This window comes from Achroia grisella, unplaced genomic scaffold, assembly GCF_030625045.1.
Source record: "Achroia grisella isolate CSIRO2021 unplaced genomic scaffold, CSIRO_AGI_Agris_v1 utg642, whole genome shotgun sequence".
NCBI classification, from domain to species: Eukaryota; Metazoa; Arthropoda; class Insecta; order Lepidoptera; family Pyralidae; genus Achroia; species Achroia grisella.
The window spans coordinates 476,518-499,439 of record NW_026712979.1 but is presented as its reverse complement, the minus strand read 5'-3'; the positions used below and the strand labels follow the sequence as shown (position 1 = coordinate 499,439).

Here is a 22,922-nt window from a genome sequence, read left to right as displayed (position 1 = left end):
CGTTTCTGTATTTCTGTTTGGACGTATTTACTGCAAATATTTTAGTTTCCTAAACTCTGGTAATGACCTATATTAATAGTAGCACTAGTATTAAAAATGTCACGGATGCCTTGATACATATTTTGAAATTTGGACTGTATTCTATAGTTTGTAGTAATAAACGTGATATTTTAAGGATGGTAGTAATTCAAGCGAACCAGTACAAGTGAAGCTGCGACAAGTTAAAATATCTTACTAATATTATAAAAGGGGAAGTTTGTGAGTGTAGGGATGGCTATATATTTTTACTCATTCACGCAAAAACAACGGATTTAACTTGAACTTTACAGTAATATAGCTTATCTATACATCTATACATATAAATAAAATTGCAGTGTCTGTTTGTAATATTGAAATAACCGTTTTTTTACTATATGCATTTCAGAGATTAGTCGGAACAGACAGACAATTGTAAAAAATGTTATTTTGGTGTATATACCGTACATACACCAAAATAAATTTTTTTACAATTTTTGTCTGTCTGTCTGTCTGTTCCGGCTAATCTCTGAAATGGCTGGACCGATTTTGACGGGACTTTTATTGGCAGATAGCTGATGTAATAAGGAGTAACTTAGGCTACTTTTATTTTAGAAAAAATATCTAAATAGCTTTTTTGTTAAATTCCACGCGGACGAAGCTTGTACATTATAATAACGCATAGGCTACAAATTTCACGCGAGTAAAACCGCAGGCACAGCTAGTAGTAAATAAAATAAGGATGGAACAGATTGTAGCGCCGATCAGACGACTACTCAATGATAATGCGCCCACCGTTGGCCAATCTGGTATTTTGTATCCGCTCACTAATTCGAGCTTACCCACCGGGTCGTAGGGCGTTCAACTCCTCTCGTTACTTTTTAATCTGTTCGGTAACGTGCACGTGTATCTAAACTGTGCAAATTTTATTTAAAGACACAACACTCTTCGCAATAAAATGTTGGCTCTTGTAGGAATTTCTAAAACTTCTTTCTTAATCCTAAGATTAGGGTTACATTGTCTACAGAAATTCTGGAAAACAATTCAATTCATCAGAGCTGGCTTGTGTTGCCATTGCTTTAGAGTAAGTCCTTTAAGTCAATCGGTCAGTTCTTCCTGACCACAAATCCAATATACAAATATGTGTTATCACTACTTAAATAAGTATATATATATATATATATATATATATATATATATATATATTTGAATTCAATTTATGAATTTTATTATAATTGTACCTACTTCCTTTTATTATTTATTTCATGTTGTTATTCACTTAAATGCACCGCTCACTAATCTCTGTTTGCCCTATCGTCGACTTGGAGAAAATAAACCTTATGGTGTTAAGACCGAATATGCACCTTTATTTTTTTTATTTGTGCATTAAGTTTTTATAAATAAATAAAATAGTATAAAACAAAGTCGCTGTCGCTGTCTGTCCCTACATATGCTTAAATGTTTAAAACTAGGCAACGGATTTTGTTTTTTTTTTAATAGATAGAGTTATTTAAGATGAAGCTTTATATATATAGTACATGTAAATCTGTGCAAAGCCGGGTGAGTAGCTAGTTAATTACAAAGTAAATCTTATTTCAATTCAAAACAGGCTCATTTTAATAGTCTTAAAAGTCGGTTTAAAAATTATACTCGCAAAACCTTATCGATTTAACTTTAGAGGCAATTTTGAAGCGAAGTCTTGAAAATACTCTAAACCTACACAGCAATGTTAAAAATAACATTGTAGATGACAGTGATGCTCTTAGTGGGAGATCAAACAGTTATATTTATTACTAGCTGTTCCCGCGACTTCGTCCGCGTGGAATTTTACTTTTATAAAATAAAAGTAGCCTAAGTTACTCTTTATTACAAGAGCCACCTGCCAAAAAAATGTCCCGTCAAAATCGGTCCAGCCATTTCAGAGATTAGCCGGAACAAACAGACCGACAGACAGACAGACAAAAATTTTAAAAAGTGGTTTTTTGGTGTATATTCCGTATTTATATTCATATACATGTAATAAAAAATGTTTTTTTTAATATTACAAACAGACACTCCAATTTTGTTTATATGTATAGATTGTAACATAAAAGTGACTGTAAGTAAACTTATTATCATAGAATAGAAAATCATTTATTCAAATAAACTTAATTTAAGCACTTTTGAATAGTCATAACAATGTTTTTTTTATCTACCGCTCATTCGGAAAGCTGTCTACTCACAAGAAGAACGAGCAAGAAACTTGCGTGTTGCTCTTTTAAACAATCCTTGTAAGTTCACATTATACAATTCGAAACGTGTGAATACAAAGTACCAACCATAGACTATACATATAAATATCATATAATCTATAATCTATAAATATAAATAAAATTGGACTGTCTGTTTGTAATATTATTAAACAACCGTTTTTTACTACATACATATGAATCTAAATACGGTACATACACCAAAGTAACAGTTTTTCCCATTTTTGTCTATCTGCCTGTCTGTAGGTTCCGGCTAATCCCTGAAATGGCTGGACCTATTTTGACGGGACTTTTATTGGAAGGTAGGTGATGTGATAAGGAGTAACTTAGGCCACCTATATTTTACGAAAATTCTATCATTTTAGAAAAATAAAAGTGAAATTTCACACGGACGAAGTCGCGGGTACCGCTAGTAGCTCTCTCTCTATATATTAAGTATTTTAATGACGACCTCGGTGGTCTAGCGGTCTAGCACACCGCTTTCCGTCCGATGGTCGCGGGTTCGATTCCTCGCACGGCACAAACATTTATAGTCATGAGTATGATTGTTTGTATCGGTCTGGGTGTTTTCTATGTATAATATGTATGTATTTACAAAAAAAAAAAAATCTATGTATTTGTATCAGTTGTCTAGGACCCATAACACAAGCTTTAGCTAGCTTAACTTGGGTCTAGATGGCGCTGTGTGAATTGTCCTGAGATTATTAATATTATTATTATTAATGCTTAAAAGATGTACTTATGTTTTTGTTAATATATAATATACATGCTACAAGTAAAAAGGCGTTCCATACGCGTTTTTAACTTAGCACTTTTCCTCGAAAATAAAGCATATATATGAGAGTTTTAATTATTTTCATTAATATTTCAAATAGTGCCCTCTCTCTCTTTCCCTTTTATACATATATTTTTTCCTCGTTTTGGTGCCACTGAAAACCAGCTGTATGTTCACATAGGACATACATTAAAGCTGAGTGGAGCCATTTCAGTGCCTATATACATGTAAAAAAATGATTATTTTATGTTTATTTTTCATTATCTACATGGTAAATTAAGTTTAATTATATATACATTTTATTTGTCTTTTTTTTCGTTTGTTTTTATATTGTGTGATTGTATTGTATTTTTTACGTTGTTGAAAAGCAGTGAATAAAATATTTTTTTTTCTTTCTTTCTTTCCTTATATGCAAGAACAATTATTAGAATAGAATAGAATAGAATAGAATTTACAATTTGAGTTGAATATTCCGGTCAGGTTGACAAAAGCTGTTCAGCAACAAATATCGAATATGCCAAGTGTAGTGAGTACAGTGTACAGCAGTGTTTTTCAATCTTTTCGCGACCCCTTCACAGGTTAACATATTCTGGCGACCCCCCTTGTGTTATAGAAAACCAACGAAATAATTTATTTAAAACTCTACGTTAGTTAGATAAAAATTTGTTTTTATTTTAGTACTATTAAATTACTGCCATTCACCACTTCATACTTGTGCGATTTCAAATTCAAATACAAAAATCATTTATTCATTTAGGATATTTTAGCCGCTTGTGAACTTATGAAATACTGGTAGATATTAAAACTAAAAAGAGAAATAGACTGCAATTAATAATAATAATAACAATGGACAATTAACACAACGCCATCTAGTCCCACGGTAAGCAGAGCTTGTGTTATGGGTACTATACAACTAATACAACTGATATAAATAATTAGCTATTTTTTTTCGTAAACACTTATATATTATACATAGAAAACACCCAGAGCGATACAAATAATCATACACTATACAATACAAATGTTTGTGCCGTGCGAGGAATCGAACCCGCGACCATCGGACGTAAAAAGACCCCCCTAGGGGTCCCGACCCACAGATTGAAACACACTGGTGTGTAGTGATGGTCGTTGATGGGAGGGGTGTACAGAGGGAGGTAAGACCGGCGACGTCCGTAATGTTGCGGCTTGTCGTGGCGAATTAATGCAGCGTGGTGCACAGTACAGGACATCGTGTTGCTTCGCCGGCTCAACGGATCTCATAATTCATTTTGACGCATACGAGATGCGCCCGTAGTAAACATTCTGTACCAAACTATACGTTTGATTAGGGAAGTCCGTGTTTATATAGAACTAGCTCTTTCCACGACATCATCTGCGTGGAATTTAACTTTGTTTTTCTAAAATAAAAGTAGCCTAAGTTACTCCTTATTACATCAGCTACCTGCCAATAAAAGTTCTGTCACAATTGGTCCAGGCATATTAGAGATTAGCCGGAACAAACAGCCACACAGGCAAATATTGTAAATAATGTTATATTGGTGTATGTATCGTATTTATATTCATATGCATGTAATAAAAACTGTTATTTCAATATTACAAACAGACACTCTAATTTTATTTATATGTATAGATTGTATTATTGTAAACATGTAACAACATTTATTTGAAAAGAATACGAGTTGAGTTTCTTGTCAATTCTTCTCATCTCGAAATCATTCCGAACTGACGGTAGATTTGACATATCATAAGAGTCTATAATAGACCTACATGAATAAAAATATTTTGAATTTGAATTCTTATTTTCTTTTTATGTATTGGTGTAGTTTCTTCCTATAATCAACTGTATTTCGCAAATGACAATTAACACATATGTGTCACAAACGGTAAATTCAAACGGACAGTGTAACCCTATCATATTACTAACAAATAGTTAACAATATTTAATTTTTATAGCCTCTCATTGTTTTAACTAACATCTAGATTTACTGTAAGTATATGTTGTTATTCTTAGTTAGTAAGTATTATTGACTGAACAGTAACTCATTTGAAATTCATATTATTATTCACTAGCAATTAAATATTCTCAAGGATTGCCATTTGGATTGGTAATGTTTAGTTGGATACAGTCGGGTAAATATTATCTATGGTATCCAATCAATAGTCTACTGACAGAATTTTTATGTGATTGGAAACACACTGATGGTGCACCTGACGGGAAATGTGTCATTTATAAACATGAACAATAACACGGCTATAATATTGTGAGGCGTTCGAGGAACTTCCCATACTTGAGGATAAACGCCCTTCTGTATGCTATAGATATGACGACCTCGGTGGTCTAGCGGTGTAGCACACCGCTTTACGTCCGTATCGCGGGTTTGATTCCTCGCACAAACATTTGTATCCCATCAAAAACATAAATGTGAAATGATAGCCGAGTTTAATATTATGATATATACCTTGATTGTTGACTTCTACGACAAAAGAGATGAGATCTAAATGGGTGCCAAGTTCAATGGTCTGTCCTGAAATGTATTTATAACAATATAAAATATCATTTCTTCTTATAACTTAGGATAATATACTGTAGCCTAAGGTCTAACTTGGCCAGTTCTCATATACCAATTATTACTTTCGATTGCTAGTTACTATTAATATTAAAATAGGAACCGACAAGTAACATGTTTAGAACTTGCGAAGGCTACAGTATATTTCGTATATGAAAACTAGCCAAGTTAGACCTTAGGCTACAGTATATTATCCTAAGTTATAAGAAGAAATGATATTTTATATTGTTATAAATACATTTCAGGACAGACCATTGAACTTGGCACCCATTTAGATCTCATCTCTTTTGTCGTAGAAGTCAACAATCAAGGTATATATCATAATATTAAACTCGGCTATCATTTCACATTTATGTTTTTGATGGGATATCATTACTTTTTGTACATAAATTATACGAGGTACTTATTCATAACTAAATTAATACCAAATTATTTTTGATAAATTACTGTATTTTCGTATATTTACGGGGTATAATTGTCTTTTTTCTGTGTTATTTTCTATATTTTCTTGTAACTTTTAAATGTTCAAGTGCAATGCCAATTCAGTATCAGGAATTTTTGGGCAAATCGGGGCGGTATAACGTCCACAGATGGTTGTACTCTACAATAGAGCTCTCGTGACTTGGATCTAAATTGTTAAGACGTACTCCATCTAAGGTTTTAACTCTGGAGAGTCCAACGTAAACCTGCCCTTTATTAAATATAGAGGAGCCTATGTTGAGAAGACGACTGCTAAAACTAAGGCCTTGTGATTTGTGGATAGTAATAGCATATGTTAAGCAAATACGGAATTGTTCTCTATCAACATATACATTATTTAATATCTGAAATTTCGTATTGACCCGTTATAGTTAGTAAAGACGATTATGTAACAAATTGACTTTTATCTATTGAATTCTCAAGAAAACAATTTGTTACCAATGAGTTCTCATTCTCGAGTTAACTATACATTCCTACTTATAACTATACTAAAATTGTTATTAATTTTTGGTTTAAACTATTGTCTATACCATATGTATTTACTAAAATAATGTAATAATAATATAACCACAAATATATAAGTATAATTTAAGAAAGCTATGAATTTCGTGGCATAAATCGCAACCTTATAGGTTAGATATCGAGAAACAAAACATTAAGTTTTATCGCACCGCTCCCACACGGCGCCGCCGCGGCGCCCTATACCGAAATGCCTATTATTTAATAATTATTTATAAAAATAATGATTTTACACTATCGATGTGCGCTAAATATTGAAACAATAATTAATACCAAATCTCAGTTAATAACATAATAAATACGAAATTCGACTATACTCCTAGTTATAAGTACGAGTATATTTTAGACAGAATCTAAATTATAGCAACTAGTGTTTACCGCTCAATGCAATATTTGAAGTTTGCTAGTTATCGACACTGATGTGAAGGGGTCAACGTAAATTGGTAATGATCGACGTTTTCATACAATATTACTTTCCGTCCAGTACAAGATGAGATTTTCGCCAGGGATCAATGTCAATTGGTGGCTATCGACGTTTTCATAGAATTTTAGTATTCGTCCAGTATAAGTTGAAATAGAATCAATTAAAGTGAAAAATTGTAGTAAAATGATAACAATTTACCAGTTTCAGATTTTTTCCTTTATATTCACCTAATTACCTATCTGCATACCAAATTTGAACTTCCTAGGTCATCTGGAAGTGGGTTATAATTTTGATCTATAGTTGATCAGTGATAAAAATGACGATTTTTGGACATTAATATCTAAATAACCGTTTGAGATATGTTTATGAAATTTGGAACACATATTTATCTCGCAAGTCTCAATATATGAACCAAATTTGACAGGTTTATGTGAAAGAGTTTTTGAGTTATGAGGGGGTCAAAAGTGGCTCCAAATGGTTCGTGTAAATATACACACGGTGCTGCAGGCCAGTTTACTTGAAACTCGGCTTGACACGCTGCCGCGTGTCTAGATTCGTGAGTATGATTGTTTGTATCGGCCTGAGTGTTTTCTATGTATAATATGTATTAATTTACAAAAAAAAATCTATGTATTTGTATCAGTTATCTAGTACCCATAACACAAGCTTTAGCTAGCTTAACTTGGGTTTAGATGGCGCTGTATGAATTGTCAAAAAAAAGATACCTTTGCAAATGGATCCACGCTTCCAAACTGACAAATAGTAGGCGGCAAATATAGATGGACTCAGACATTATAAAATCCAGAAGATTATAGAAGGAATCACTTAATTACTCCATAACGAATATCACGGGATAAATGAACGGATAAGTTAATATATTGAAAATAAATTAAAACTTACTTTCCTGGCAACAATAGAAACTTAAACGGACACAGCTATTCCAAATTCAAACTGATAATGGAAGATTTACACTCACAAATCATTCAACAGTAAAATTTGGAAGCACCAATCAAATTTTGAGTTGCTATGGCAAAGGAAATGTTTATGAACGATCTAGACGTACCACAATCAAACTCAGATGTAAAACAGTCTGTACTTTTAATTTCAGATACTCTAGAACAGGGTAGGCGAACCAATGACACGCGTGCCATTGACGGCACGCGACACAATATTTCGGGCACGTCGTAGATCATAAAACTGTTTGAAGAAGCTGGCTCATGCTATTTTAACAATATTTTCATCTACCAATGCCAGCGAGTCATCATTTTCAGAGATGAATAACATTAAAACTCGGTTAGAAACCGTGTGACAGATGAATCCAGTTCAGCATGCATTTTGCTAAAAGTAACATCGTACAAGCCTGACATAAATTATTTGTCATCTAACCTGCAGCAACAGAAGTCACAATAATTTTACAGTATTTTAATTTACGCGTGTAATGAATACAATCCAAAATGTACCACTTTCGTTTACTTTATTTCATAGAGAGTTTTGATAGTATTTATTATTATTATTTTCTAAATAATCAGAACGTCAAATATATTTGATGGCACGTCAATGACCCCATTAAACATTTTTTGGAAAAAATGGCACGTTGATGCGTAACGGTTCGCCTACCCTGCTCTGGTATGTGCAAATCGGCCATATGTGAGCATTTCGCAACAATGTTGGGCGCAAAATGCGAGCAATAATGAGTGTCAGATAATTCATTACACTAATGTATCGTGTATCACATATCGTAGGCCACAAAACACCTACACCGACGTCATCCTGTCTGGACGTCTGACAGACATGAGTGACGTCAGCAAGGAGACAGTTTCTACTAGAAAAGTAGACGTGTAAGTCTGTCATTAACCGCAGAAATGATGCGGTTGTCAACATTACTGCGGGTGGTCAAAACGTTTCATGCTGTTTTAAATTTATTTTCACAGTGCAGGGTTGTGTGGTCTGTTTGTCACGCCAGTGTCATGCTATTTACCTCTAGCTCCTCCTCGGAGGAGTGGTGGTCGTATAAATGGTCAGGTTCCGGGTCGGGCAACAGCCGCGGCGGCGTAGGTGCGCACGCGCATGCTTCGCCGCTCATACCTGAAACAAAAGCATGTCCAGTAAGTAACTTGTTGTTAGCACTTAATAAAACTGTTACCGTTCTGATTTTATTGGACACATCATATTATACATATCTATCAGAATAAACTTGTAATGATAAAAATGTATTTATTGAATGAAACTTCCACGTGGCACCATATATATAAAACGCAATTTACGTATTATGATTTAGTCTTTGTTCTGCTCGAATAGTGATGCTAGCATTAATTGCCTAATCGATTACTACGCCGATAATCAAGAGGTAATCATATTAGTTTACTGTAAATTACTACGCCAACCAATGTTTAGAATTTAAAATGGAGATTACAATGCCCTAAAGTAGACGAAATATTGGATGTATCCGTCATCATCATCGCAGCCCGGAAGACGTCCACTGCTGGACATAGGCCTCCCCCAAAGATCGGATGTATCCGTATCAGAAAGTAATTTTAAGACTAGTATTAGATTTGGAGACTTGAATTTTCCAATCGTCAAATATTGTGTAAGTATTATGTACCTAATAATAATAATATTTGACATCGCCATGTAGTCTCAATCTAAGTCCGAGTTTATATTATGGGTACTAATAGAAATATATACATAAAACCAGAAAACACCAATACAAATATTTTGAACATTTGTTATTAATACAAATGTTTGTATGGTGTGAGGAAACGAACTCGCGACCATAGAAAGTAAGGCGGTGTGTTAAACCATTTTACTACCAATGGTGTGGCCATGGGTAGTAAAATGGTTTATTTGAACAAATTCGAAAAGCCAATTAAAAATAACCAGAACAATTTTAAATATTTAAAATATCTTACTAACATTATAAACGTGGTCTGTGAGTCTATGAGTGCGGATGGATAGACGAAGAGTGACTCTTTCTCGCAAATATTACTAAAGGGATTTTAATGAGGCATAACATTATACATTAGAATAATACATAAGCTATAAATTTCACACACACACAGCAAGTAGGAAATAATTTTGGAAAATATAAATGAAACAAAGGTAAGTAGTATCGTCGGGCGAGTGTCGTGGGCTGGCGGACGGCTGCTCTTGAACTTTGGAGCGAGCGGCAGCCCGCGCGGCGCCGCCGCCTCACCGCCGCGCCGCAATAATTACTACCATCGACACGTCATCTAATTCTGTTCATATATCGACACAAACAGTGTCAGCAAAACATAATATTATCTCTAATCCCTTCTGCGTGATAATATCGAAACTGATACATGGAATAAAATATACCGGAAAATATAACAATTTGTTCATGTAAAACAAACATATTACGCCGACCCCAATTAAATGGGCTAAGGAAGAAGCAGATGATGATGATGATGTTAATGTAGAACATTTTAGTCGTCTATGAACGTCATGTTTTTTGTATTACCTAATACGTTTAGTCCACTTTAGTCTATAGATTCAACTGAGAACTGACAAGAAACTCAATTTAATTTCTTTTCTTTTAAACCCAGTTTAAAGGTTGTTTATTTATTTAGGTGTCTATGTATAGCATTAAATGAAAAGCTATATTATGTATGTCTATTTATTCGTTTAATAATTATAGTATCTTGTGTGTGCCATCTAACTTTTCTATGTACATTAGCCCTCTCTTCCAGGTACTCTGTAAGAAATTGCTTATAGCGATAAGACTGCCTCTTGATATTAATTTTCTACTTCCTGTTTTTCTTATTGTATTTCTCCTGTGTACAATAAAGAGTTTATTATTATTATTAATACAAGATTCAATTTAATGTATTTTAGAGTTTTGTAGGCGTGTTGGATGTCTTTACTCAGTAAAGTGAGAGCTAATTGATTTAATTATCCCGGCGCAGAGTATGCTTAAGTTTGCCCTGTAAACTGTCTTTGAAACTGTACTTGAGCGTGTTATTAAAGTTGATGAAGCAAGCGACGAGTGTGAAGTCCTGGGCAAACATAATTCTGTTTGTACACTACAAAATGTCTCTTTCGACTAACATGGACGGACTTGTTTGAGTCGTGCATTTTTATTTTCTATTATGACATACGGTGCATAGAGCACTCTTCTTCCGCTGCGCTGACTGGCTCAAGAAAGATCTTTGGTATTCATCAATGTATTAGCCAATTAATTTTGCTGAATATAGTTACACAGGGGTGTCAGTAAAATTAACAGTTTCTCTACTTTTTGCCTATGAGTAGACATGCAAATTTAAACGTGTAATTTTTTTTCCACGATACCCTTCACGTCTTATTTTATTTTAAGATTGGACTATTACTCTGTGCAGTAGAGACTTTTTGCACTGCGACCTGCATAGAGCTATCTACCCTTCACGCAAGGAATCTGTGGTAAAAATACGAGTAGATAATTAGACATATCCTTTTCCCGATCTACCTTTTCCTGATTCCTTTTTTGATGTACCTTCTGGACTAGGTTCTTTACTCCTTTTGGCTTTAGCCAAACACAAAGGTGAATAACCACTGAAATTAATTTGAAGCATGAAAAGATGTTAGTTCTCAGAGTCCAATAGCAGTTGTATGTCGCGAGATTGAAATGTTCCGGACGCGTCAGGGTGGTAACCGTTTATAAATAACCATAAAAATCATTAGTAAAGCTTATTTCCATTGGCGGTGAGAACTGTGGACACGTGGAAATAGATCGCCCACCGCCTCCCGCCGCAATGAGATGTCCCCTTCTAACAACGGTGCACTAACTAATTCAAGAAAATAAAAAGATCAATCCTCTATTATTACTGTAGTGAAATCAATAAACTAACTGGCTGTAGCTATATTTGTAGGCTTACTTACATATTTGTTATTATTACAAAAAATTAATGATCTGGTAATAAATTTGACGGGCTCGGTAGTCTAGCTGTTTAGCACGCTACTTTACTTCCAACGGTCGTGGTTTCGATTCCTCGCACACAGCAAATAGTATGATTGTATCGGTCTAGGTGTTTCTACATATGTATTTACAAAAAATAATGTATCCAAGTATTTATATCAGTTGTCTAGTATTCATAACATCTGCTTAACTTGGGACTAGATGGTGCTGTCAGAATTGTCCAGTATTATTATGTTAGGTTTCCTAATCCTAACCTATAATTGTCCAAGACATATACTCGACGTATATTCGACTGCATCTTTCTCGCAATGTAAGTTTGCGAAAGTGAACATGTTTTTATTAATGATAAAAGTGGTGGCAATTCTAAAAGCACTAATAGTATACGCTAACGCTGGACCCAGTCCAGTATAGGACCAGTAGAAGAAAGAAAGAAACAAAGAAAGAAAAAATATTTATTCAGTGCTTTTCAACAGCGTACCAGTAGATATTCTATTAGATTATACCAATATAAAAATAAGGTCAGGACAAAACAGACCCTGCTGAATGTTCCATTAATGGATTCACCGGTTATTTACTAACATAGGTCCAACTATTATTAACAATTACGATCTCTGGGGAAAAGGGGATTGTTAGCAATGTGGACTGATGACTCCATTGTTAGTAATGTACCAAGTCAGATTTACCTCCATGCAGTTTCCCCTGGAAACCATCATGATAAATTCCTGGTAAATTTACCACGGTGGGCTAACTGACCTGTCATGTTCATCTTATCATCCTCCACTAGTGCCCCGCCAGCGTAATCCGTTAGCGCAAGCATGTGCATCATTCCATTATCATCCATTATTATTCCTGAGTCCGCGATTTCTTACTTATATAACTTTGGAAATTGTTTGGAATAAAAAAATCACTTATCACAATGCATTAATTCAATAATGAAAACCGTGAATAAGAATCTGAACATTAGCAATATCTTGGAAGCAAATATTTATGGAGTAAACTGAAAACACTCATCAATGATTATTTGGAAGCATCAAATGAGTTACGCATACGCACAGATGGTGTAACACTACGATACGGTACGACGTGGGCGTTTTTTACGCTACATTACGTCGAGGGCAAACAACGTGGTCTATAAGTGTTCCGCCTGTGAATAATTGAAGGGCCGCGGCCAGTTCGCTTGACGCACAACCCGCCGGTGATCTTATCTCATTCTTAGGAATGGTGCTGCGCTGACTATCGACAAGCCTTATCACTGGGTAATAAGGTGGAAAATCGCATTCGGTCGGTACCAGCACACCTAGATCACGGCGAGGCAGATCAAGATTCAGGACGCCGTTGACGCGAACAACTCACGGAACGTCGATCTGCTATTCGATGACTATAAATTTATTTGTTTTTTTGTTTCTATAGTATATTTTAAGTTTCTTCGTATTACTATAGCACTTTGCTCGAATGTAATTGCTGTGGAGATTATTAATTTTTAAAATAAAAGAAAGGTCATTTAACTCGTTAATTTTGTAGCTTTTTATAAGTAAATTTGCTACTCGCCCCGGCTTCGCACGGGTGTACATGTATTATATATATAAATCTTCCTCTTGAATCACTCTATTTATTTTAAAAAATGCTTCAAAATCCGTTGCGTAGTTTTAAAGATTTAAGCATACATATAGACGGACAGACAGCGACAGCGACTTTGTTTTATACTATGTAATGATTATCGACTAGACCCGGCTTCGCACGGATTCATTACAAATCTTTGAATTTCTCGGCTTGTTAGACTATAATAGACATGTATTATATATATAAACCTTCCTCTTGAATCACTCTATCTGCCATCTAAGAATATAACTACTTACGGATTTAATAAAATCTATACATATAAATAAAATTGGAGTGCTTTTTGTAACATTAAAATAACCGTTTTTTTACTAAGTGCATATAAATATAAATAATACACCAAAATAACATTTTTTGCAATTTTTGTCAGTCTGTCTGTTTGTTCCGGCTAATCTCTGAAATGGCTGGACCGATTTTGACAGGACTATTCTTGGTATTCTCTAATCTATACATATATATATATATATATATATATATATATATATATATATATATATATATATATATAATTAGATAATAAGGAGTAACAAAATTTTAGGTCAGGTAACTGATGTAATAAGGAGTAACTTAGGCTACTTTTATTTTAGAAAAATAAAGTTAAATTCCACGCGGACGAAGTCGCGGGAACAGTTAGTAATAAATAAAATAAAATACATAAATATATATACATACATACTGTTATACACGAAGTAGTATAACAGTCGTGATGGTAGGTACATAGTTTTTACATACAGTTAGTCATGTGTGCGTTATTCAAACGCTGTGTATCTTAAATCATGTAGACATAAGTACAAGGAACACGTCTCGAATCTTAATACGAGTCTGTGACGCGTCATTGATCGGGCACGATCTGAGCGATGCGCGTGGCCACACCAAACCAGGGTTACCAATCTTAAAAAGAAAACTTCGTCTTATACGAAGAAATAAAAAAAATCTAACGAAATTTGGCTCTCTAACCTCGTTCATATTTGGCAGTTTGTATTCATCTAATCTATGCATATATGTAAATAAAATTAGAGTGTCTGTTTGTAATATTGAAATAACCGTTTTTTACTACATGCATATGAATATAAATACGGTACATACATCAAAATAACATTTTTTACAATTTTTGTCTGTCTGTCTGTCGGTTTATTTGTTCCGGCTAATCTCTGAAATTGCTGGACCGATTTTGACGGGACTTTTTTTGGCAGGCAGCTGATGTTGATGTAATAAGGAGTAACTTAGCCTACTTTTACCTATTTTAGATAAAATATTTTATTTTAGAAAAATTAAGTTCTAAATTCTCTAAATTCTCTAAATTCCACGCGGACAAAGTCGCGGGAACAGCTAGTCCTAAATATATAATTGCGAACAATATTTTCTTAGAAGAAGAACACGCCAGTTTCTGCTTATAGAGAGAGAGGTAGAATAAAAATAAAATTATATTGCTATTTTTTTTTATGATAATGGAAAGATGCACCTGACTGTGCTGGCCATATACGCTGGCAGGGTAACAGTGGAGGATGAACATGAGGTTAGGTCAGTTAGTCCAAAAAGTCGTGACAAATTCCTGATGAACTTGTTACAATGGTTTCTAACGGGAACTGCATTATCAGTCCACATTATTAAGAAACTTCTTTCTCCAGGGGAGGGTTAGTAATGGTGTCTAATGACCCATTGCTAGCAATTTACCATGTTAGGTCGACCTCCACGCGGTTCCAGGAAATAATCGTGACTCGATCATGTTATGTAAAACGGTGTGTTAAACCACTAGACCACTGAGACTGTCAACTAGAACTAAATACATTACTCAAAAATTTTTACTCGCTCTAAACTAATATAGTAAATAATAAGTTTTGTTAGTTATTTTTTTTAGTTCTCTGACTAAAAAATTTTTAACTAATTACCAGCCAGCAGTAAACCATATCAGGTTGATCTCCACGCGGTTCTCCCTGAAAACCATCGTGATAAATACCTGGTGAATTTGACAGAATGGGCTAACTGACTTGAACTCATGCTCATTTTATCATCATCCTTTGGTGCCCCCCCAGCATATACCGTCAGTGCAGGCATCTGCACCATTCCATTATCAAACATAGCAAAAAACTCATCATAATTTACAAAAGTGCCAGCTAAAGACTACATATCCTCAAGGTTGCCATTGTGGCGGGCATCTCTCTCGCACAACTGCGATATCCTATCTTCTATCCTTTTTACAATCTTGTTTGCTTACGTTCTATATATAATGTGACCATCCATCCTGATTTGGGCGGGACAGTCCTGCTCTCAAGTTGTCGGTCCTGCTGTTTTCACCCAGAGAAATGTCTTACTTTTATGGACATATGAGTGGCTGTACCTGTGTCATCCATATTCCATTTCAGCCGTCAAACAGCTTTCTTTGTAAGATTTATTTCAATGGACGCCGCCTTATTTCCTACTAGCTGTTCCCGCCACTTCGTCCGCGTGGAGTCTAACAAAAAAGTTCATCAGAGAATTTTTCTAAAATAAAAGTAGCCTAAGTTACTCCTTATTACATCAGGTACCTGCCAAAAAAATCTCATAAAAATCGGTACATCCATTTCAGAGATTAGCCGGAACAAACAGACAGACAGAGAAAAATTGTAAAAAATGTTATTTTGGTGTATGTACCAAATTTATATTCATATGCATGTAGTAAAAAACGGTTATTTCAATATTACAAACAGACACTCCAATTTTATTTATATGTAGATATAGATGGTCGCAGGATCGATTCCTCGCACGGTACAAACATTTGTATTCATGCTGCGTATTATTGTTTGTATCAGTTTGGGTGTTTTCTATGTATATTACATATGTATTTACAAAAAATCAAAGCATTTATATCAGTTGTCTAGTGCCCATAACACAAGCTCTACTTAACTTGGTACGAGATGACGCTGTGGCATTGTCCTAAGAAATTAATATTATTGTATACTCATTATTTGTTTTTATACGTGTCCCACTTTGAGATGTAAAATATGGTAACATTAGGCTACAATATTATACATCGCAGTTATGTCATGGCGTTGTTATATATGCTAATAAAATTGTGGACATATATACATAATGATTTGCTCAATAGTCGGAGCATATCGTGGGCGGCCGGGTAATATCAATGTTGTATATGTACTAGCTGTTCCCGCTAACGCGACTTCGTCCGCATGGAATTTTATTTTATTTTTCTAAAATAAAAATAGTCTAAGTTACTCCTTATTACATCAGCTACCTGCCAAAAAAAGTCCCGTCAAGATCGGTCCAGTCATTTCAGATATTAGCCGCAACAAATAGACAGACAGACATAAATGTTATTCTGGTGTATGACCGTATTTATATTCATATGCATGTAGTATAAAACTTCGTTATTACTTATTTTTTAAACTACCGCTCATTTGGAAAGCTGTCTCATCACAAGAGGAACGAGCAAGAAACTTGTGTGTTGCTCTCTTAAATAATTGTAACTTTAGAGTTTTAAGTTGAAATGTGTGAATTCAAACTACTTTTTTTTCGGACTACTCTAATGCTGTTGGCCGCAGCTGGCCTTTACAGCTTCACCGGACGATAGGGGGCGAGTGCAGATGGCACTCCAAACCAAGGAAGGACTGATGGAGCGGCTAAAGGCCAACTCCCGCCTGACGGATACGACTTTAGTCTGAGAGCATCGCTTCGAACCTCGGCTCAGGCCATCGTAATTTCGATTCAGGTTTGAATTGGACGGGGAATCGATCAGAGGGGACAAACTACCAACTAGCACTAGTCTATATAAATATTGACAGAAAATAAATATGAATCTAAGTGATTAGATACCAAAGGATATATTGGAATTACCCTTAAATAAATTCAAAATATCTGTTAAATCATATTTACAGAGCGAAGCCTATTACTCACTAAACGACAAAATGACTAGCGTGCATGGCAATAGTTGTTCATGCACGGGATTTTCATTTAATGTTAGACATAGACACCTATAAAAATATACATTGTAAATAAAGTGGCTTTTAAAAAAAAAGTAATTCAATTGAGTTCTTGCCAGTTCTTCTCAATTGGATCTATATACCGAACTGGACGGTAGGGAAAAAATTAAAATTATAAAGTGAAAATTTGACGTTCATAAGCGGCTAAAATGTCCTACATGAATAAATGATTTTGAATTTGAATATGAGCGTTTCTTTTACATATTGAGTGATGTATTACCATCTGAAATATGAATTTCAGGATTTTTTTTTTTTTATACCACTTAGGTGGCAAACAAGCATACGGCCCATCTGATGGTAAACGGCTACCGTAGCCTATGGACGCCTGAAACACCAGGGGTGTCACATGCGCGTTGCCGACCCTTAAGAAACCTTAATATACCCTTCTTGAAAACCCCCATGCTGTAGTCTCTCGAGAAACCTCGGCAGGTAGTTCTTTATTTTTTGTTTTTTTTTTTTTTATTTTTTTTTTTTTACAAGACTTTTTTTTTCTTACAAGACTTATTCCTATACTGACAACAAACTAGTCACGTCTTGGCAAAATGCTGATGGATTTACGAGTGCATACTCGTGGAAATGAGGTTACATTGAAAATATTTCCTTCTCGCTTTAGTATAGACATATAGTTGTACCCGGCATTGTCTGCGTTGAACATTATAAGACTATAATAGATATTTTTTTGCTTATAACTAATAAACTGAAATAGTATAAGTATAAAAAACCTGTTAGGAAAAATTCCAAATTTTAATGAAATTTATATTGTACCTAAAAGAATGTGCTTGTAAATTAATAATATCGTATTTAGGCCACGGAACTAACATCAAACGCATTTTTAAAAATCACTTAAAAACTATTGCTCAGATCTAGATCAAATTTACATGGGAGTCCATGAGAAATACCAACATTCAAGCAAAATAAATATAATTTAATAGTTAACTAAGAAGAAAGATAACACGCTGAAAAACTACTGACCAAGTCTGACCAAGTCTAAATCTAATTTACATGGGATGAGGAAGAGAAGCACCAACATTCAGGTAAAAAAAATCTAAAATGGTTAACTAAGGAAAAACATAACACGCATAAAAATACAGTCCAATTTCGAAAATTCCTCTTTCATTGAAATAGGTTGAAAGAGAATATTCCAAATTGGTCTATTAATGTCGAACTTTGGAAAGTCTCGACTTTAAAAAAAAAACTGACCCGAATATATAACCTCATGTTATGAAGTCGGTTAAGTAGAAATATTAGTGAAACTCAGAAGCTGCTTTCAAGCTATCAGCTATTGTATTTGGAAGCGTCTTCTCTTTGTAGGCAATCGCCATATTTATAATGGTAGCTCATTAGAAAACTGCATTAAGTGGTACCTTTTAGTCCAGTGTTTCCCAAACTCTTTTGTGGCACCTTAGTCTTTTTCCCCAATCTTTAGTGGCGTGCCTCCTACCTAGCCTTTCTAAAATTCTTATGATCCCCTATATAACATACATAATTTTTAATTTTAAAATGAAATTATTGTTCACTTAAGAAACTTAAACGCTAGGTTTTAGGAAGATGTCACTAAGAAATCGTTAAAGAAACAGAGGAAGTAAATTTTCAAAACAGAGTTTCCCAACCTTTTTTGTAACCTGCTCCAACTTTATTCATTCATTCATAATTTAAGAGCTATGCTCTTGTCGGTGGAGCTTTTGCAACTTTCCGCGATCTTCCATCATGCTCTTTAATTCTTGATACGACACGACTCCCGTTTTGTCCTCAATTTGTTTGATGTAGCTATTCCTTCCTAATAGCGACAGACAGCGACAGCGACTTTGTTTTATGCTATGTAATGATTTAAATGACCCGAAGCGAAAGGGTTGAACTCATGTCGAGTCCATATTTTTAATTGACCCCCCCTTAATTATCAAATTTCTTTGTAGTGGGTCATGGGCCCCACGTTGAGAAACACTGATCAAGAGCTTACCACCAATAGACAACTTAATTATTGGAAACCAGTTCTCGAGATTGTGGCATGTTAATCTAACATGGTAAAGGCGTCAAAACGAGTGTTTGCACTACCAATTGAAGGAAACGGGATTTCTTACAAGAAGGGATGCTGCGGGGGCATTGGTCCAGTGCTCGCTTCTACTACAAATCTCGATGTAAATCATCAGAGAGACTTAAGGCGAGGCTTTCTGACCTAATCCTGTTATCAGTACATAATCTATACATATAAATAAAATTGGAGTGTCTGTTTGTAATATTGAAATAACCGTTTTTTACTACCTGCATATGAATATAAATACGGTACATTCACCAAAATAACATTTTGTACAATTTTTGTCTGTCTGTCTGTTTGTTCCGGTTATTCTCTGAAATTGCTGGGCCGATTGTGACGAGACTTTTTCTGGCAGGTAGCTGATGTAATAAGGAGAAGTTTCTCCTTATTCGAACGGATTTAGATGAAACTTTACAGTAATATAGCTTACGCATCAGAATAACACAAGCTATATTTTGTATTGAAATTTAACGAGGTTGAAACCGTGTGCACGGCTAGTAATACTATAAACGCGGAAGTACATATGTGAGTATGGATGTATGTTTGTTACTCTTTCACGCAAAAACAATGATACATCAACCTTTTTAATTATAATCACTTTTTAATTATAACCTTTTTAATTATACATCAATTTTATTTGTGTTTAAATTATATGTATCTGTATGTAGTAAAAAACCCGCACCTTAGTTTTTTTTTTATGAGTAATGGGGGCTGCCTGAAAACTAGCGCTGTATAGGTGCACCTCACTAAGGTTGTGCATCATCAGCAACAGCTGAGGCAGCTCCTATTGCCAACTTCCATGTTATTATTTATTTCTTGTTTTGTGTCTTATTGTAAATTGTATTATTTGTGTTATGTTGGCAATAAATCAATTATCTTATCTTATCTATCTAACCTATAGGCTATAAACACGTGGGTAAATTCGCAGGCGCAGCTAGTAAACTAAGTAATAAGTATACGAAAGTTGATCTCCGTCCGCGCAATTTTCGTCCAAAGGTGTGAGAAGATACAACTTTCCATCAAGTGGACCGCAGTCATTGCCATTTCATAAAAAAAGTGTTTTTCGTTCGTATGTGTGATTGTCTGTGTTTTTTTAACAATGATAATGTATTGATACACTCACTATTTTTTTTTTGTCATGGAGGCCCGCCCGCTTTAGGGGTAACGAGCGGCTACTGCCGGACTCCTACCGGCTAAAACCCCAAGGTGTACCTCTACTGCTTGTTGCCGGAGCTCCGGGTGTGCGCGAGCATTCTTCCGCAGCTCCGACGGCGGGAACCCATCTCAATAGACGGGTCACTACTCTTCTTCAGAAGAAGTAGCGCGGGTACACGCGCGCACCTTCTCAAGGCTGCGATGTCGACGGGGAGGCAGCCGCCCCCACGGCCGCCGCCCCCACGGCCGCCGCCCCTGGCCCTTGCGGAGGGAGAGGAACAACGTCCCTCCTCCGTCTAGCTCGTCTCCGACGAATTGGGTCGGCGGAGGAAGCAATTTCACGTCCTCTCTCTGCCGCCTCCTTTTTGGTCATTACCGACTCGCAGTATGCGACTACGGCTGACCAGGACCTCTCATTACTCACCATCTCACGTATAACTGCTGGCAACGAGAGGTCATTTCCTATGACTGCAACCAGGACGCGACGCTCTTCGGCGAATGCCGAGCACACTCACTTGCGCTAACGGTTTACGCTGGCAAGGCACCAGTGGAGGACGATAAGATGAGCATGAGGTCAGGTCAGTTAGCCCATCGTGACAAATTCACAAGGAATTTGTCACAATGGTTTCCAGCAGGAACCGCATGGAGGTCATGACATGGTACATTGCTAGCAATAAGATCATCAGTCCACATTACTACCAATCTCCTTTCCCCCTGATCGTCTGTTTTTTATGGATAACGTGAGCCGTGTCCTCCAGTGGAAGATGATGAGATGAGCTTGTGATCAGGTCAGCCCATCGTGACAAATTTACCAAGAATTTATCAGTGGTTTCCAGCGGGAATCGTGTGGAGGTCATGACATGGTACATTGCTAGCAATAAGATCATCAGTCCACATTACTACCAATATCCTTTCCCCCTGATCATCTGTTTTTTTTTGGATAACGTGAGCCGTGTCCACCAGTGGAGGATAATGAGATGAGCTTGAGGTCAGGCCAGTCAGCCCATCGTGACAAATTCACAAAAAATTTGTCACGGTGGTTTCCAGGGGGAACCGCGTGGAGGTCATGACATGGTACATTGCTAGCAATAAGATCATCAGTCCACATTACTACCAATATCCTTTCGCCCTGCTCATCTGTTTTTTTTTTTGGATAACGTGAGCCGTGTCCTCCAGTGGAAGATGATGAGATGAGCTTGTTATCAGGTCAGCCCATCGTGACAAATTCATCAAGAATTTGTCACGATGGTTTCCAGCGGGAATCGTGTGGAGGTCATGACATGGTACATTGCTAGCAATAAGATCATCAGTCCACATCACTACCAATCTCCTTTCCCCCTGGTCGGCTGATTTTTATGGATAACGTGTGCCGTGTCCTCCAGTGGAGGATGATGAGATGAGCTTGTGGTCAGGTCAGTTAGCCCATCGTGACAAATTCACCAAGAATTTGTCAAGGTGGTTTCCAGCGGGAACCACGTGGAGGTTATGACATGGTACATTGCTAGCAATAAGATCATCAGTCCACATTACTACCAATCTCCTTTCCCCCTGGTCGGCTGTTTTTTATGGATAACGTGAGCCGTGCCGGCAGACTTGTAGGCGCATGTATAATTGCGGTATATCGTTGAACGCTCACCTTGGCCGCAGCCGGGCAAGGCCAAGGCCGTTACAGCGAGCCACAGTGTACCCCGCCCCGCGCCACCCCCCCTCACCCACCTCCCCTCCACTGCACTGCACGCGCACGTTTTTTTTGCACAGTGATGTAATCTGCAATTCGGCGCGCGCGCAACATGGCCGCCGGCCCGTCACGTTCAAATAAACATGACGACTAAAAACTTTTTAATTTGCTCTCCAAGCACGGACTGTAGAGTTCAATGGTTATTTTTTTTTTCTATATAAGGAATTCTCCTATCAGGCAGACTGCTCGAAATCTACCATAGTGAAGAGCATTTCCCGCGCTCTTTTTAGAAACTATTAAAACTCTCTCATTTTTTGCACTGTAGTATTACATTATCATGAAGTTCCACTGTCTGTTCCTTTATATCTTTTATACTACGCAATGGATTTTAATGCAGTATTTAGCAATAAATAGAGTGTTGAATAAAGGTATTTACCTCTCTCGACGTTTCGACTAGGTTGCACTAGCCGTGGTCACGAGCTGACTGGAGTTAAGACCCGGTTAATAATTTAAATAATGTATATTAAA

General features: G+C 36.0%; 1 protein-coding gene across 2 annotated transcripts in view; it reads right to left on the bottom strand.

The window, feature by feature from the left end:
- Window positions 1-22,922, bottom strand: part of LOC131849449 (protein FAM117A) — a 79,344-nt gene that overhangs the window by 12,369 nt on the left and 44,053 nt on the right. For both annotated transcript variants that reach the window (XM_059199528.1, XM_059199529.1), the window contains one exon: window positions 9,008-9,114. In XM_059199528.1, the coding sequence (XP_059055511.1) occupies window positions 9,008-9,114 (107 nt within the window). The remainder of the gene's footprint in view (window positions 1-9,007; window positions 9,115-22,922) is intronic.